This window comes from Ranitomeya variabilis, chromosome 2, assembly GCF_051348905.1.
Source record: "Ranitomeya variabilis isolate aRanVar5 chromosome 2, aRanVar5.hap1, whole genome shotgun sequence".
Classification (NCBI taxonomy): Eukaryota; Metazoa; Chordata; class Amphibia; order Anura; family Dendrobatidae; genus Ranitomeya; species Ranitomeya variabilis.
The window spans coordinates 255,661,705-255,680,134 of NC_135233.1; the positions used below are offsets into that span (position 1 = coordinate 255,661,705).

At 46.7% G+C, this 18,430-nt stretch overlaps 1 protein-coding gene across 3 annotated transcripts in view; it reads right to left on the reverse strand.

Annotated features, from left to right (window-relative positions):
• Positions 1 to 1,296: 1,296 nt before the first annotated feature.
• Positions 1,297 to 18,430, reverse strand: part of NUP214 (nucleoporin 214) — a 52,266-nt gene continuing 35,132 nt past the window's right edge. For 2 of the 3 annotated variants that reach the window (XM_077284699.1, XM_077284697.1), the window contains exons 17-37: positions 12,594 to 12,752; positions 12,413 to 12,516; positions 12,119 to 12,286; positions 11,933 to 12,018; positions 11,481 to 11,564; positions 10,938 to 11,210; positions 10,704 to 10,862; positions 10,520 to 10,619; positions 10,346 to 10,421; positions 8,025 to 8,118; positions 7,644 to 7,719; positions 7,382 to 7,446; positions 6,887 to 7,084; positions 5,244 to 6,809; positions 5,096 to 5,166; positions 4,466 to 4,625; positions 4,221 to 4,370; positions 2,888 to 3,059; positions 1,802 to 1,965; positions 1,690 to 1,714; positions 1,297 to 1,511 (exon numbers count right to left, since the gene is read on the reverse strand). In XM_077284699.1, coding sequence (XP_077140814.1) covers positions 1,475 to 1,511; positions 1,690 to 1,714; positions 1,802 to 1,965; positions 2,888 to 3,059; positions 4,221 to 4,370; positions 4,466 to 4,625; positions 5,096 to 5,166; positions 5,244 to 6,809; positions 6,887 to 7,084; positions 7,382 to 7,446; positions 7,644 to 7,719; positions 8,025 to 8,118; positions 10,346 to 10,421; positions 10,520 to 10,619; positions 10,704 to 10,862; positions 10,938 to 11,210; positions 11,481 to 11,564; positions 11,933 to 12,018; positions 12,119 to 12,286; positions 12,413 to 12,516; positions 12,594 to 12,752 — 3,987 coding nt within the window. In that variant the 3' untranslated portion in view covers positions 1,297 to 1,474. The remainder of the gene's footprint in view (positions 1,512 to 1,689; positions 1,715 to 1,801; positions 1,966 to 2,887; positions 3,060 to 4,220; positions 4,371 to 4,465; positions 4,626 to 5,095; positions 5,167 to 5,243; positions 6,810 to 6,886; positions 7,085 to 7,381; positions 7,447 to 7,643; positions 7,720 to 8,024; positions 8,119 to 10,345; positions 10,422 to 10,519; positions 10,620 to 10,703; positions 10,863 to 10,937; positions 11,211 to 11,480; positions 11,565 to 11,932; positions 12,019 to 12,118; positions 12,287 to 12,412; positions 12,517 to 12,593; positions 12,753 to 18,430) is intronic. The other variant, XM_077284698.1, reaches the window with a different exon arrangement.

Consider the following 18,430-nt stretch of genomic DNA (forward strand, 5'->3'; position numbering starts at 1 on the left):
CCAGCCCGGTGATGAGAACATTTCCCTGGGCAGAGGCGTAGCTGGGTATTAACCCTTCCTGCGGCCAGGGAAGGTGCCCTTGTCAATTAATAAAAATTCAGATTTACCGTAGAACCCTTCACAAAAAGCCGAGTGTTATTAGTCAGATTTTTTTATGGATCGCCCTCGTTCAAATTTCCATCATTCCATCCTCATTACCGGTTATGAAAAGTTGGCTAGTGCAGTCCTACCCTCTCCATATTCAGACTCCCACTCTAGTCTGAAACGGCTGATAAGAGAATAAGAGACTGCACAGCATAGCCTACTCCTGTGCAAAACACAACCTAAATGTAAATCCTAGAGAGGTCAGCATTAGGTCAGGGCTCAACTCCAGTTCTGGTGGCATGGTTGCTGCAATGATCCGGGTCTCGGGCTCATCAGTGACACAAAGTGCAGAATTCTGGAGTCTGAAATTACCAATATGGCAGAATAGAGGAACCAGGAGGCTGCGGCATAGAGGCTGGAGAAACTAATTACATTCCTGACCACAAGGGGGTAGTATCACAACCGTAATTATATACTTGCCCAGAGGGAGGCAATATTGTATCACAACAGCTGTGGTCTTGTCAGGATTCTGCACTGGGGGCAGTGTTACTATTCGAGGTCCAATAGGTGGGGTGGCAGCAGGCCTTCAACTGCCCCTGGCGCTCTCAGAAGGTTCGCAAAGCTCCATCCAGCACCCAGAAAATACTGATGTGTCCGCTGGACCAGGATCCAGCAAATGTTTTTGATCTCTGATTACTATTTCCATAATCCTATTTTATCCTACACCATTAACGCTGTTTAAATTTAAAGGGGTTGTCCAGCCTCACACGTTTTTTTTTTGCCTAACCCACTTAGAATAGGGCAAAACAATAAGCATTACCTCACCCATCCAACATGGCTTCCATCCGACCAGTCACCTCTACAAGCACAGAGCAGGGGGCCCACAACGCATTAGAACAGAAGCAGTGGATAGGAGAGAATGTCTTCTTTCATTATCTTACACCAATTTGAAAGTGTAGATGGCTCAGAAGACCCCTTTAATAACAGGATGTAAGTTAGATTAAGGAGAAAATATGAACAGTATATGAAGTATTAACATACAGTATTTATCAGTAATGCTCCAGTGGTAAAATGCCTCAGCATCACGGGACCACCACAGGGGACGGGGGTCCGTATATAGAGTACACTGGTGAGAGGAGAGGCTGCACCAACAGCATGTCCGATCACTCTCCGAGTGGGCATAAACCCTTGGTCCAAATAAACCAGGACAACTCCAAAAACATCACTATTTATTGAAGGACCGGGTGGGAAATGAGGGGGAAAAGCATAAAACATTAACAAATGACTGCGGCAAATTAGAGGACAGTGCCAGTCACTCGCTGTGGGTGGAGAAGATCCAAGAAGCAAATCCAAAAAGTAAGATACGCCTCGTCTTGTGCGCCCACCTCCCTCAGCTCCTCCAGCCTCCCCCGAATGCTGACGAAGACCTGCGAGACAGTGAACATGGAGGTGAGGAGCAAACCCGACCGGCCATAAACGCTGATCCACGGCTCCGGCGTAAAGCCCTGCACAGGCAGCACTGCAGTCGGTGGGGCCTGGCACAGCTGGGGCACGCCTCACTGTATGGGCAGAGGGCTCCATCTTCACACGTCTGAGAATACTTACTGGTTTGTGGCACCAAATGAGAAACCTGCAAAGCAAAGAGACAGCGGTTATCATCAGCCCATGAGAAATGTCACGGAGAGAGGCTTCTGCGCCAGCGCGATGGGCGACATACCTCCGCCACTTCCGGGAGCAGCTCCACTGTTGCCAGGACCGAATGCAAAGCCGCTACCCTGTGCGCCAAACCCACTGCTCTGCTGGGACAGCACGCCAAAGGATGGGGCACTCTGGTTGGCCAAGCTGCCAAATGTGGTGGTGCCACCACCGCTGCTACCAAAACTGTAAGTATTGAAGAGACAAAGTCAGATGGGAATAACGGATACTACAGCGGCTGAAACAAATCATCTGCCGTCACCAAGGCGTCACCGTACGGTGCTGAGAAGCCCGGACAGGGCCATTTAGGACAATAAGATTATTAAAGTAACCTCTGGGACTTTAAAAAAAGTCATTTTTTTCCAGTATTAAGTTTCAACTTGCAATGTTACATAGTGTTGCAGATACATCAACACTATCTCAATACACTGTGTAATGTTACATAGGACTGCAGGTAGAACTGGCGCTACACCCCTATAATACAGCATTATATGTAGCGCTGCATAAGACTGCAGGTAGAACTGGAGCTACACCCTCATAATACAGCGTTGTGTAGTATTACTTGGGACTGCCTGTAGTACTGACGGTACACCCCCATAATACAGTGTAAGGGCTCGCTCACACCTACGTATTAAAAATCAGTCCCATTCTCATCCAGGACAGTGGGACGATATTTTCTCGCTTGTCATCTGTGTGCTGTCTGTATACAATCCATTTTTTTTACTAGCGCAGCATTACCATTTTACAGCACCATATTCAGTTTCCAACATTAAGGAATTGCAATGTGTCCATATAGATCTGGTGCCGCTCTGATGGACCGTCTGGCATGTGCTTTTTCTCACATCCTAAAGATTTCGGAGTGATATCGCAGCATGCAATTTTTTTCTCACAATGCAATCGTTCGCTTTATACGTTCGTGTCAGCTAGTCCTTACATGTCGTGTTACATAGGACTGCGGGTACAACTACATCCCCATAATACAGTGTTACATTGGACTGCTGAGGCTCTTCTAGGAGGGAATGCACATTTGCACAGGACTACAGCTTGGGGCAGACATTTCACATTTACAGCATTAATGAATGGAGAAACAAAGAAAATCCTCTCTTACCCGAATCCTCCGGTGCTGGCGGCCGCTGTACCTTCCCCGAACACTTTGCCACTAGTCGAGCCCAGAGGGCTAGTAAAGCCTGGGGCTGTGCCGAATGTTGGCGCCCCTCCAAAACCAGGGGATCCCCCAAAGGTTGGAGGGCTGCCGAACACCGGTGCAGCGCCGAACCCACCTGAGCAAAACAGGGGCAAGAAAGAAAGAAAAAAAAAAAAAGAAGGGAGAGACAAGGGAATAACATCACATGCAAGGTAATGGCAGGCAAAGACCATCAGCAGAACAGCGCGGGCGGCAGGTACACGAGCACAGGGCGCGGAACACACACATCATACATGACCACAGCGAATGGTGACACAAGCAGACTCCGAATATCACAAATGAGGCCAATACACCACAGGGAATAGGCAGCCTTATGTATGGGGTGGTGGCCACAAAGCAGCCCCCATATACGAGGAATGGATGGCAGCTTCTGTTGTCTTATTGTGGGGGAGGGCACACCATACTGCTCAGGACCACCAGAACTTTACATCAGCTCCAACAGTTATCATAGCCATTGGTGGGGTCAGGGAAATATCTTCAAAACGTCCAGTCCATAGGAAATATGAACACCCCACCCCCCACAATAAAGGACAGAGGCCGCCATATTACACACACTGCATGGCTTTTAGAAATTCAAAGGAATCCCAGCAAAGGTGAAAGGAGCAGATGACTGAGGAAGCAATGTACAGAATGCAACAGTCACATGACAGGCGAGACCCCAGCTGCTCACAAAAGAGAAGACCCCCCCCCCCCCCATAGAGAGATTATCATTGATGCAATGTTATGGGCAATGGGCAGGGCTGACATGGTCCTTCTCCCAGCAGATCCTCACCATGGAGATTTAAGGCAACGTCCATGATCTGTGGCACCGCACAATTTCACAGTTGCCGAGACGTTCACCAGATTACCCACCCACTGCCAATAATCAGAGGCAGAGCGTAACAATACGTCATTCAAGGCACGGACCTGCCCCACAAATCCGCAGTGCTTTAGCCATCAGCAAGGACTGGAGTATTCCCCATAGTGCAGCACCTCCAGAGACCTCATCTACAGGCTCTCCAGCCTAAGGCTGTGCACAAGGAGGGGGATGCAGCTGCAGTACCTATCCCTATGTGCATTGCACAGCATGGTGTGAAAGGGGGCGGCAGGAGGCTCCAAGCGCATAGAGCAGAAGGGGAGTGGATGATAAGTGCCTGTGAGGTTTGGCAGTGGTGCAGATTTTCGCCCCGGGTGAAGGGCTTGTGTGAGTCACGTGTACTGTTAGTACGCTATATAACAACCATGAAGCTGCCATTACCCGTTTTGCTAGGACTAGTAAATCCGAATCCCTGGCTGGCCACGCTTCCTCCACCGCTGAACGTTCCTGAAGACTTCTGATCTCCGAAGGTCGGTGTGCCTCCAAAGCCAAACGCCTTGGCCCCGCTGTTACCAAACAGGCTGCTGGTGTCTGCGAGATGGAGGGAACCACACATAGGAAGAGATCAGAGCAGGGGTTCTCACAATTACACTTATGAAAGGTGGGATATTATGGCCGATACTCACTGGAGGAGCCAGAGGAGCCGAATGCTGCAGTCGAGGAACCAAAGGGATTCTTGTTCGCTGCTTCTTGGCTCGGTTTGCCTCCAAGACCACTGAAGAAGCCTCCGCTGCCACTACCACCACTGCTTGCACCAAACAGACCTCCAGAGGAGGTCGCAGACTGCTAGAAAACAGAAAAGACATGAAACCCTTCCAGATTCTCAGCCCCTTGTTATGCAAATAGTGGCATAAGGCTTTCGTGGCTACTGTCAGGCCTATATGTTCATGCAGTATTCCTCCCAGTCTAGATGAATGCAGTGGAACAGGTCTAGAGCATGGCAGACAGTCTGCACAGGAGATAGCGGCACATGCCATAGACAGCACAAACTAGCCATTCTTTTAGTTTCCATCTGGTAAATTGGGTGCTATGGAAATGTTAACGTAGTAGGAGCTTTGTGTCACGTTGGGAGTGCGCTGGTCCCATGGCACTTAAACGTCATTTAGTGAGAGATGGCACTCTTGAACTAGGGCATTTGAGATTTACATCTGACTGGCTGCCATGATACTGTACAATCCTGCGGCCCCCAGTGATTGAGGACAGGCTCTGAGAATTTAGGATTTGGCTGCACTGGTTTCAACAAGAAATATTTGTACCTGCCCGAAGACACTTGAGCCGGTGTTCTGGGACTGGCCAAATACAGATCCAGAAGAGCTTGGCGGAAATCCTGGTCGAAAAAAAAAATCCACAAATTAGCGTTACCAGACATGCAGTGAGAGAAGGACAATTGTAATAAATGCAAACCTGCGCCAAAGCCGAACACGGAAGACGATGTGGTGGTTGTAGTCGAGGAGCTTGCACTGCCGAAGGCTGGTGTACCCTGACCGAAAGTTGAGGCATTCTGTCCAAATGCCTGAGTGGCACTCTGTACAAAGAGGCCTCCTACAGTGGTTGGGGCACCACTGCTGCTGCTGGATGGTGGTCCAAAGGAAAATGTACTTGCGTTGCTAGTGTTTGTTGTGTTCCCAAATAGCCCACCGCCGCTGTTACTAGCCGCAGCAGTGGAGGCAGGAGGCTGGCCAAAGATCGGCTGTGACGCAAAGCTCTGTGGTTTGAAGGAAAAGTTGTCAGCGGAGCCAGGAGACGCTTTCCAGAAGGACCCAGTCTGACCAAACGTGGCCTGTCCAAAGCCCCCTGATCCTTCTGTAGCCCGAAAAACTGAGGAGCCAAAAGTTGTGTCAGCAGATCCGGATGTACTTGTGGAGCCGCTACTCTGCTGTCCAAAGAGAACTGAACCTGAACTCGCTGCCTGGGTCTGACCAAACAACGATGCAGATGCTGCTGAAGACAATGCTGCTGAAGACAACGCTGCTGGCGGCTGGACAAAAGCAGATCCTGGAGTGGTGGAACCTCCACTAGTGGTGACTTGTGAGCCGTGGGGTCCGGAAGTAGCTGCCGCAACCAAATCTGGAGTCTGAGAGGATAAAATTGTGATTGCAGGAGGTGCTACAGGGCTGACCAATGCTGGCGCAGACGTCGTGGTGGCATTTTGCCCCAGGTTTATGTTGGCTGTAAATGTGGATATTGGAGCAGTCAATGTCTTGGATTCTGCACCAGTTGAAGCGTCTGTAGAGATGGCAGCCGTGGGTACGGACACTGTGCTGCCTACTACTGGGCCAGCTGCCGGCTGTCTTCTCCCTTCACTTGGCTGAGCCAAAAGTGCTTGTAGCTGTGTAGACGCGGCAGAGTCGGGAACGGATTTTTCTGACACCATTTGCTGTTTATCATCCGATCCAAATAAGCCAGGAGTTACGGTGGCGGTGGTCACCGGGATCGAGGCAGCTGAAGTTACAGGAGGCAAGAAACCAAACCCTGCAGAAGCTTGAACAACTGAAGATACCCCTCCGGCTGGAGGAGCTGCTGCTGGCGTGAAAGAGAAGCCCGACTTGGCAGCTGGCATAAATATCCCAGCTACTGCTGATGGATTAAACACTAAAGGCAAAGACGTGGAGGGGACTGAGGCTGGATCCTCAGGTTTTGAAGAACTGAGCAAGGAGCCAACACTTTGTGCTTTAGTTTGTGCTACTGAAGGGGCAGCCTTGGATGCCTCCTCGGCTTGGCCAACTCTCAGTCCAGAGAAGCTTCCTAGAGTCTCCCCACCTGAAAATACCACAGGAGCCATGACTAAGGGGGCTGACATGCTGCCCAGTACTTGGGGTGCAGCTGTCTTAGCATTAGTGGAGGAATCAGCAGGTTCAGAAGCTGGCTGCATGACAGACACAAAGGAAACCAAAGTGTCAGGTGGAGAGCTAAACTGCGGCTTCATTCCTCCCCCACTCATGAAGTTTGCAGGCTGGGCGGGATCCTTAGCTGAAATAATAATGAAAAGCAATGACTATCCCAGGGATAACATACAGGACCGTGTAATTCCCCGGACACAGACTTACTAAGGAGAGGCGCTGCTGGTGCGGCAGCGTGTGTCTGAGCTGCAGTTGGTTTACCAGTACCGCCGGGGTCAGCAGAGGATGATGAAGATGGCGGCGGCAAGAAAGAGACAAACGGAGAAGAAGTTTCAGATCCAGAGGCAAATGGGACCTTGTTCACGGGGCCGGACATAAAACTCGCGGGCTGCTGAGAATCCTTCCCTGAAATCAAAGAAAGAAAAATGTCTAAGCAGTATCTATTAGCAACCTGGGAGGGGAATGCAGCTAGATACAGACAGATGACCAGTGTCCGATGGCTGTAACCCCCCGACATCTATGGCTTTCTCTGGATAGCCATATGGCCCGCAGATTCAGGTGGCCAGCAGCCGGCCCTTCAGGTGCTAACCAAGGGCATTAGTAGAAGCAGCCACAAATCATTTCCGGAACATTTGAAAATAAAACCTTGTTACGCTGTATAAGTGTCTACAAGAGACGTCACACTAATGTCCAGGACTTTACCTGGGCCGAGGCTTCCAAAAGATGACGAGGCAGCCGAAGCTGGAGAAGGACCTGGCGTGAAGACTCTACAAGCAAACAAAGCACAAGATACATAGAACTCATGGGCAACACAAGAGCAGTATCGCACAAAGCGGAGCTCCCCGATAGAAAGAGCAGAGCTGCCGCAGAGCACATCGTCCCTGAGCGACAGCCACAGACAATTAGCAGAGACCGGTGCCATTTTCTCCAATGTTTACTGATGAGGGGGCTCAAATACACATACCCGACAGTAGAAAACGGGAAAGCTTTGCTGGCAGAGGCACCGACTGCCGGACCGGAAGGTGAAGAGACGGCGGGCCCTGCAATAAACAGTCCGATTTAGATCACTGCATGTGGTGGACATTCTGCAGAGCATCACATCGCGCTAACATTACTATAAAAGGAGTGTGTACACTATTGTAACCACCCCAAAATTGCTTCACAACGTATGAAAAAGGAAAACCGCTTGAATTAAGAAAAGAGTGGAGAAGAGAGACACACGTGGCAACAGAATCAGACTACATACGGTTTGTATGTAGTCTGTATCCATGGCGACACAGTGCTGTGCTTGGGAGGCGTACACTGTGGAAACAAGTAACAAAGCATCAAAGTATAATGACCCTACCTGTCCCCTTGCTGGGCACCAACACTGGCGCGGGTTGAGGAGTGCCAGACGGGGCAGAGATTGAAGTAGGTTTCAACCCTCCGGCAGGAGGAACCTGGGAGGAAGACAGGAAGGGGTTAAAAACAATAAATAAAACATTTAGGCTATAATACGATAAAAAAAAAATATTTTACACACATACACCTTTAATGGGAGAAAGGTTGTTCAATTAAAAAATATATATAATTTTCTCTTTGTTTTAAATTGAACAACCCCTTTACCCATTAAAAGGTGTGTGTGTATGTATATGAGCATAATTATAAAGCTACACTATATATACACATACGTACGTGTATATGGGCATAATTCTAAAGCAACACTATATATACATATATAATTATGCAATATGTAAAATATATATTAATTACACTTACACACATACAGTACAGACCAAAAGTTTGGACACACCTCATTATAAAGATTTTTTTGTATTTTCGTGACTATGAAAATTGTACATTCATACTGAAGGCATTAAAACTATGAATTAACACATGTGGAATTATATACTTAACAAAAAAGTGTGAAACAACTGAAAATATGTCTTATATTCTAGAATCTTCAAAGTAGCCACCTTTTGCTTTGATGACTGCTTTGCACACTCTTGGCATTCTCTTGATGAGCTTCAAGAGGTAGTCACCGGGAATGGTCTTCCAACAATCTTGAAGGAGTTCCGAGATGCTTAGCACTTGTTGGCCCATTTGCCTTCACTCTGCGGTCCTGCTCACCCCAAACCATCTTGATTGGGTTCAGGTCTGGTGACTGTGGAGGCCAGGTCATCTGGCGTAGTACCCCATCACTCTCCTCCTTGGTCAAATAGCCCTTACACAGCTTGGAGATGTGTTTGGGGTCATTGTCCTGTTGCAAAATTAAATGATGGTCCAACTAAACGCAAACCGGATGGAATAGCATGCCGCTGCAAGATGCTGTGGTAGCCATGCTGGTTCAGTATGCCTTCAATTTTGAATAAATCCCCAACAGTGTCACCAGCAAAGCACCCCCACACCATCACACCTCCTCCTCCATGCTTCACGGTGGGAACCAGGCATGTAGAGTCCATCCGTTCACCTTTTCTGCGTCGCACAAAGACACAGTGGTTGGAACCAAAGATCTCAAATTTGGACTCATCAGACCAAAGCACAGATTTCCACTGGTCTAATGTCCAATCTTGTGTTCTTTAGCCCAAACAAGTCTCTTCTGCTTGTCGCCTGTCCTTAGCAGTGGTTTCCTAGCAGCTATTTTACCATGAAGGCCTGCTGCACAAAGTCTCCTCTTGACAGTTGTTGTAGAGATGCTGCTAGAACTCTGTGTGGCATTGACCTGGTCTCTAATCTGAGCTGCTGTTAACCTGCGATTTCTGAGGCTGGTGACTCGGATAAACTTATCCTCAGAAGCAGAGGTGACTCTTGGTCTTCCTTTCCTGTCCTCATGTGAGCCAGTTTCTTTATAGCGCTTGATGGTTTTTGCCACTGCACTTGGGGACACTTTCAAAGTTTTCCCAATTTTCCGGACTGACTGACCTTCATTTCTTAAAGTAATGATGGCCACTCGTTTTTCTTTACTTAGCTGCTTTTTTCTTGCCATAATACAAATTCTAACAGTCTATTCAGTAGGACTATCAGCTGTGTATCCACCAGACTTCTGCACAACACAACTGATGGTTCCAACCCCATTTATAAGGCAAGAAATCCCACTTATTAAAACTGACAGGGCACATCTGTGAAGTGAAAACCATTCCCATGACTACCTCTTAAACTCATCAAGAGAATGCCAAGAGTGTGCAAAGCAGTCATTAAAGCAAAAGGTGGCTACTTTGAAGAACCTAGAATAGAAGACATATTTTCAGTTGTTTCACACTTTTTGTTAAGTATATAATTCCACATGTTAAGTCATAGTTTTGATGCCTTTAGTGTGAATGTACAATTTTCATAGTCAAGAAAAATCTTTAAATGAGAAGGTGTCCAAACTTTTGCTCTGTACTGTACATACACACTTTTTTTTTTTAAATTAAATTGAACAATCCCTTTTCCCATTAGATATTTAAAAATAATAAAAGCATATGTTCAGCATATCGTAGTCCTGATTTATTACAATATAAAATTAGCAAATCATAAGTTAAGTAATGTGAAGCAAAAAAAAAAATAAATCTAAGTACTGACCAGGAGAATCCTGTTCCTGGGTCTTTTTATTGGGCAGTGAATGCCATACAAACAACCCCGCTCCCCCCCACCCCGAGTGGTGGCAGCAAAGAGACGAGATTTGCAGAGACGTAGGCGGTTCAGTACCTGTTTAGCCTGAGCTGCGGCCACTTTGTTCATTGCTTGGTTGTTCGACTGGCCAGCTGTCTGCAGCGTAGTGGCCCTAAAAGGGTTAAACAAGAGATAAGGAAGCAAGAGATGTGAGGAGTAATTTCAGTGGTGGCGGGTAATATCGGGAGGCCATAATAGCAGGTTACTCACATCATCACTAACTGAATGTTCGGTCCGGGTCCGCTCCCTTTCAGCTCTTTCACGTTCACAACCTTGGGTACAGTTTGTAAGGTGGATTCAGTGAGTGCGGCTGCGGGGAGGCAAAGCGATATACGCAGCGGTCAGCGGTGGGATCAGGCTGCAAGCAAACACTCACGCAGAGAGCTCAGGTTACCTGGCGGCAGGTTGGTTATCTGCTGCCTCCTCAGCGCCGCGGCAGCTGCAGCTTGGGATGCAGATACGGTTGGAGCTCCATGTTTGACGGTTTTGGTGGCCAACATGGTGCTGTCTGCCCCTGGAGGGATTACCCTCATTGCCGGCATGGACACTGCCGCTGGAGAAAGGATTGAGAGGTTGCATTAATATCCAGACTGCATCCTTCACAGACCAGAACTCAGCCAAGACTCACGAGTGCTGGTAATGGGTCCATGGCCTGGCTGAACCTTCCCAAATGGAGCAGCTGGTGTCCCGAAACTTGGCTGCATGGACATGGTGCGGGTCACCGGCGCATGGCGCACGGATCGGACTGGGGACGGCTCCGGTGGTGGAGTCTCCTGTCTAATGGGAACTTCAGACAGTCGTCCCTGACATTCTGCCGCCTCTGACAGGGAAGACGAAGAGCTGACGTCGTCCAGGTCTTCTATGTAATTCGGAATCAGGAACGACGACCGGGAGAGGCCAACTAAAATACAGACCAGCCACATCATTTAATGGGAGCAACATGAAGGGGGGAGGGAGTGCAACAAAGTGCAGAAAGAAGTATTTACACTCCAGTGCCCACAATGACAGGGGTGACAATCCTCCATAAGTGGTCTCATGACTGATAGGACGAGACACCATCACTTCTGGTCCTGCTGGAGATCACCAGAGGGGGTGGCGCAGGGATGGAGTGAGGACATCTCTTTTTTTTTTTTTTTTTTTTAAATAACCCCATGGAAGGGTCTATCTGTACCTGGGGCAAGAGATCTAACAGGAGGGGTCTTCCGCTTGGTGAGGAAGTTTCTCAGCTGATTCTGCTTCACCGGTGACAGCTTGGCTGCAAATCAGCAAAATAGGAAAAATATTTAAAAAAAAAACAACACAAAACAGAAAAGCCCCAATCTAAATAAATGTAGAACTCCCACAAAAATAATGGTAGCCACGACTCCCACCAAAAGTGACGACTGGAGAGCGGTTGGTGCGATTACTTTAAAAACTGTAGGACACAGACGCCTCCTCCAGCTCTCCACTTGGGCAACTTGCCCCATCAGCTCCTCTCATGTGGGAGCCGCCACCATCACTGGCAGACATTTCTACATGTACATGGCTCTGACCGATGAGACTGCGGTCTCTCCCTGGTGCTCTGTCCTCAAGGAATCATTATAGCACTGACGGGGAGCAGCTTCGGGGCCATTTGGCACTTACGTGGCAGCTTTGGGGCCTGTTTAATGGTGGCATCTATAGTAGTCTTTGACAGTCTATCCCGGAGACTTTCTACCTCCACATCATTGCTGGAACAAAAAGCAGCATGAGAACTTTTCTGAGTTTGCGGCTGGCAGACACTGAAGGTGTTACCCCCAGAGGTTTCCCGCAGACCTCGGCTCCCCTCACCTGGGGCTGCTGAACTCCTCGTTGGTCCACTGAGAGGTGCAGTTGTAAAGCCTCAGTTTGGTCAGCGTTTCCACCAATTGATTGAGACGTGTCTTCTGCTGTTTGATGATCTCTTGGTTATTGGCCAAGGTATTAAACAGCGTCTCACGGTCCGATACAGGATAACCCCTGGAAAGAGAGCATCACAGAACTTGCTCACCAAGACCATAATCTGTGAACAGCAATTTATTAATCCCATCCCCATCCTGCTCTCATCACAGCAGACATATTGGCCATCTTCCAGAGACTACACACTTTTGCTTCTTATTCGATTCCACAAAGCGGTCCCATTCCAGATCCAGGACGTCGCTCACACCTTGGACTTCAGACCTGACGTACTGATGGAGTCGGCGAATCTCCTACGGAAGGATGAGAGCTTTGTTTAGAAATTCCACATGGTGACAGCATCTCACCCGCATCACCTCTCTGGTCCGACCTGTATCTGTGCCTCACTCATGGGGTCCAGCGCCTTCTTGTACAAGAGGAGACGGTATACGGGGTTACTTATTCGCACCTCTTGTTTTCTTGCATTCTGAGAATTAGACAGACCTTCCAGTACTGTGGTTTTTAGGCAGCCGATATCTGCATGATGTATCTGAAACATAAAAAATAAAATAAAACAAAATAAAAAAAAAATTATATTTTTAGTGTGACAATGCATTCTACAGTAAAAAAAATAGTTTTATGTAAAGTCTCACCCCCTATCTTTTTTTTAATTGAATAATTTTTATTGAAAAACTTCAAATACAAATTTTCCATCTTTCAATAAATAATAATAAATAAATGACATAATTCCATAGTATAAAACATAGGCAAAGTATCTAAACTTCCATTCCCTAACCCACCCTAAACCCAAATCCCACCATTCCAGAGAGGACCATTCTCATGTTCAGAGCAGTTCTAGAATAACGGAGTATAAAATTTATAGAAGGAGGAAAAAAGGGGACTAACAATTAAGGGATAGCATGGTAAATATTCTATTAGAAGATTTGTGGGCAGCCCTGGAAGATCCGACCAAGGACTCAATATCTTTCCAAATTTGTGAATCAAGTTACATTCATGATAGATTCCTCTTTCCAACCAGATTATATTATTTACTCTTCGTTGTAGTTTTTCCCATAGATGGAGGTTCTGTGTATAACCAATGAAATGAAAGAAGTTTACGTGCTGGAAATAAGATACGAGACATACCTATGAATAGGGGAAAGTCGGGATCCATCTTCAAATAATCCCAATATACATATACGGGGATCTGTTAATCCGTACATCCTTTCTATCAAAAGTGGTCCTATCTGTCTACATTCCCACATCACATGCATCAGATGGGCATCACCCATCCCGCACCTAGGGCTGAATGATGGCGATATCCCATCTTGTGTAGAAAGTTTGGAGTTCTGTACACTCTGAATTACATATAGTGGAGAGTCTTTGTGCCTCACAGGGAGATAATTTGGGAAGTTTCTAGAATCTTTCTCCATTGCTCCACTGATATAGGGCCAACATCCGCCTCCCATTTAGCTGTAACTGTCAGGGTCACCCCCCATAATTGTTACACATAGTAATATTCTTTAACCATTTTACACCCTTAGACACATCCATACGTTCCTGTGGCCTGGTACTTACCGACCTTGGATGTATGGATACGTCTAGGCAATTCTGCAAGCAGAGAGTGTGTGCGCTATGATTATAGAGAAACCAAGCACACCACTATATACTCTACAAAGATACCAAAGGAAAACTGGGGGTGCAAGCTCAGTGGTAGACAATAATGGCCAAAAAAGAGAAAGCACCACTGCAATAAATGCACACTATAAAACTGTATAAAAAATTATTTAACAGTATATTTTATTGGTACGCCACACAAAATATTAAAACATAATTAAAACCAGACAAGAATCAATCTACTCAGAAAAATAAGTACATGTTATAGTGCCCAATATACACATATGCATATAAACCAATCTCAGACCTACTGGCTCATGGGGCTATGTGGTGCAACTCTGCAAACCTAACGTAGACAATAACATGCCCATCACGGAAAAGGGCCCCCCAAGGTAAGGAAGGACCCTATGGGTAAGACCACAGAAGATGACCAAAGACAATATCTACTATATAATTGTCTAAGGGTCACTTCCGTCCGTCTGTCTGTCCTTCTTTCTGTCTTTCTTTCTGTCACGGATATTCATTGGTCGCAGCCTCTGTCTGTCATGGAATCCAAGTCGCTGCTTGGTTGTGGCAAAACAGCCGCGACCAATCAGCGACAGGCAGTCCGGCGGAAAAATGGCTGCTCCTTCCTCCCCGCAGTCAGTGCCCGCTCCGTACTCCCCTCCAGTCTGCCCTCACACAGGGTTAATGGCAGCAGTAACGGACCGCGTTATGCCGCGGTGTAATGCACTCCGTTACCGCTGCTATTAACCCTGTGTGACGTACTTTTTACTAATCATGCTGCCTATGCAGCATGAATAGTAAAACGATCTAATGTTAAAAATAATAAATTAAAAAAAAAATCGTTATATACTCACCGTCCGTCGGCCCCCGGATCGACAACAGGCCTTTCCCGCTCGCGACGCTCCGGTAACCGGTCCATGCTGCGATCTCGCGAGATGATGACGTAGCGATTTCGCGAGACTGCTACGTCATCATCTCGCGACACCGCAATGCACTCTGGAGACCGGAACGCACGAGCAGCGTCGGTAACCGCTTCGCTTGGATCCGGGGGCTCCGGAAGGTGAGTATAACACTATTTTTTATTTTAGTTCTTTTTTTAAACAGGGATATGATGCCCACATTGCTATATACTACGTGGCTGGGCAATATACTACATGGGCTGTGCTATATACTACGTGGCTGGGCAATATACTACATGGGCTGTGCTATATACTACGTGGCTGGGCAATATACTACATGGGCTGTGCTATATACTACGTGGCTGGGCAATATACTACATGGGCTGTGCTATATACTACGTGACTGGGCAATATACTACATGGGCTGTGCTATATACTACGTGGCTAGGCAATATACTATGTGACTATACAACGTGGGCTGCGCAATATACTACGTGGGCTGCGCAATGTACTGCGTGGGCTGCGCAATGTCCTGCGTGGGCTGCGCAATGTACTACGTGAGCTGTGCTATACACTACGCATACATATTCTAGAATACCCGATGCGTTAGAATTGGGCCACCATCTAGTATATATATATATATATATATATATATATATATATATATATATATATATATATAAAAAGGGTCATCTGCATAATACAACCAAGAGAACTCAGTAAAAGACTGAAAGGTAAAGGGTTAAATTACCAAATGCTCCACATGAAAGAGGGCAAGAGTTGAATGAAGACGGGGGGCCCCTTTTCTTTGATGGGCATCTTATTGTCCATGTTAGGTTTGCACCACATAGCCCCATGAGCCAGTAGGTCTGAGATTGGTTTATATGCATATCTGTGTATATTGGGCACTATAACGTACTTATTTTTCTGAGTGGATTGATTCTTGTCTGGTTTTAATTATGTTTTAATATTTTGTGTGGCGTACCAATAAAATATACTGTTAAATAATTTTCTATACAATTTTGTGGTGTGCATTTATTGCAGTGGTGCTTTCTCTTTTTTAGCCAGAGACTGTGTGCGCGTCACAGCCGCCGGGTGTTAGCCAATTCTGACAGGCGACACCCAGCTCTTAGTGCTAGGAGTAGTGCCCGCACTGCTCCCAGCACTTTAACCCTCTAAGCGAGCAGGCAGAGGGAAGAAAGCCCCTCTGCCCTTGGATCGGAGACATCACCAATGTCTTCACTTAGTCCCGATGCAGTCATGACAACATCTGGGTTACCAGGCACTAGGAAGTTAGTTAGATCACGAGGAGCCAAACATAAAAAAAAAACTATATAAATCTGGTATCGCTCGAATTGCACCAACCCGAAGAATAAAGTTGCCTAATCACTTATAACACACGAGGAACAGTGTAAAAAAAACCCCCAAATTCTTCACCTGCTGTTTCATTCTGACTCCCAAAGTTCGCAGTAAGGCTCGGTGCACATTTACCCTGCACTCAAAGCTGAGCGATTACACCGGGGTTTCCGTGTAAATCTATGAAATATGTGATTCAGACAGAACTCCCGGCGGAAGATTCCATATAATGAGGCAGATGGAGGTACTGTGGACGACGTTTGACCTATGATCCGGCGGTTTCTTTTTAGGATTGCATAAAAGTGCCGGTGGCCACAGTTTTGTGCACTTCTGAAAAGAAGGACATGAACAGAGGCGAGACGGAGTCCAGAGAAACTCTGCTGCCTCATTATAGTGAATGAATGAATGTTCTAAGGAATATAAGGAAAAAGATACATGCACATACCAGGGATCACCCAAAGCAATCAAGATTTCAAAGAGCTTTGCTTTATTACAGAACCAGAAAACACATAAAAACAATTAAAAATCCTTAAAGGATAATTCACGTAGATACAGATCCATAAATGAAGGGTAAAATACCCAAAAGGAGGTACCCTAGGCTGGAGATAACATGTACAAAAATTCACAGCAGCACAGCACACATATAAAACAGGAGACTTCGCTGTAAGCCGAGTCCCAGCATAATCTCAGCGGTTTGGACTAGAAGTATATGAACAGATAATAGATAATGTCCCTCCTAAATCTGTGTGAGTGGGCAATGTATCCTGCCCAATGGTCCCAATAGAAACCGTATATTGTCAATCAGTACGATGGGGTCCCCAAACATCCCCTGACTGTGGACCCCTAAAGACCGGATCAGATAAGGCAATGGTCAATACTTAGCCCCGACCCTGATACAGTTAGAAGGTCGCCCCAGCATAAAGTCCAGCCTCCGGGATACCCGGACCAATCTATGAAATATGTGATTCAGACAGAACCCCCGGTGGAAGATTCCATATAATGAGGCAGATGGAGGTACTGTGGACGCCGTTTGACCTGTGATCAGGTGGTGTCTTTTTAGGATTGCATAAAAGTGCCGGTGGCCACAGTTTTGTGCACTTCTGAAAAGAAGGACATGAACAGAGGCGAGACGGAGTCCAGAGTAACTCTGCTGCCTCATTATAGTGAATGGATCCCTCGGGGGTTTCATCTGTCATGTCACTCAGAAATTTAGATGGAAACCTCAAAGTAAGCGCTCAGCTTAGAGTGCCAGATAAATGTGATCCAGAAATGTTATATAAAATGTTCCCAATAAAAGCTTAAACCCAATCCACAAAAAAAAGGTCCCCGCTCAGGTCCTTAATCTGTTAACTCCTTTACCCCCAAGGGTGGTTTGCACGTTAATGACCAGGTCAATTTTTACAATTCTGACCACTGTCCCTTTATGAGGTTATAACTCTGGAAGTTGTTGTGCAATTTGTCCTGAGTACGCTGATACCTCATATGTGGGAGAAAACTAATGTTTGGGCGCGTGGCAGAGGTCGGAAGGGAAGAAGAGGCGTTTTGGAATGCAGACTTTGATGGAATGGTCTGCAAGCATCACGTTGCGTTTGCAGAGCCCCTGATGTACCTATGTGAAGGGTTAAACTAAGAAAAATTAAAACAGGTTTCATTTTGCGTTTTTCGACTTCATCTTGCTGTTTTGAGATAAATTTTTGTTACTAGGCTAAAGTTCATAGCTGTTATGAGACCTTGATTGTTTCAACCTGAACAAGATATGAAACTGAGGGTGTATTGTTCTACGAAGACCTTGACGAGCAGGCTGTTCCTGCATTATAGGTTAAGAACTGTGAGCGTGTTCTTATGTTGATTGGTTGAAGTGTAACTTGTTAAGATTATGAAAAGTGCTACACAATAAACGGGGCTCAGAGATCTGCTCGATGCCCCCAAACAGACACACATCTCCGTCTGGTTATTCTCAGTTGCCGGCAACGCCCTGTGGATCAATTTTAAAATCACTGTGTCAACCGTGAAGGGTCACTTCAGATCCTCCCCCAACAGCTTGGCGCCCAACGTGGGGCCCCAAACAGGAACGCTCCTGCCCCCCGGGGGACAACAAGACAAAGGATCCTCAGACCGGACACAGGCACTGGAAAATTGGGACTGATCATCCCCCACAACAACCATGGTAAGTTGGCAGTTATACTGTTCAGACTGACCGTTTGGTGTGGTTTTCCAGTGTTTGTTGCGGTTTTCCAGTGTTTGTTGCTGCAAAGAGGATCTGAGGTTTGTCCCCGATGGTGGGGTGATTCTCGGGTGGGGTGATTCTCGGGTGGAATCATATAGAGGTGTAGTTCTGTTGGGGGCCCAG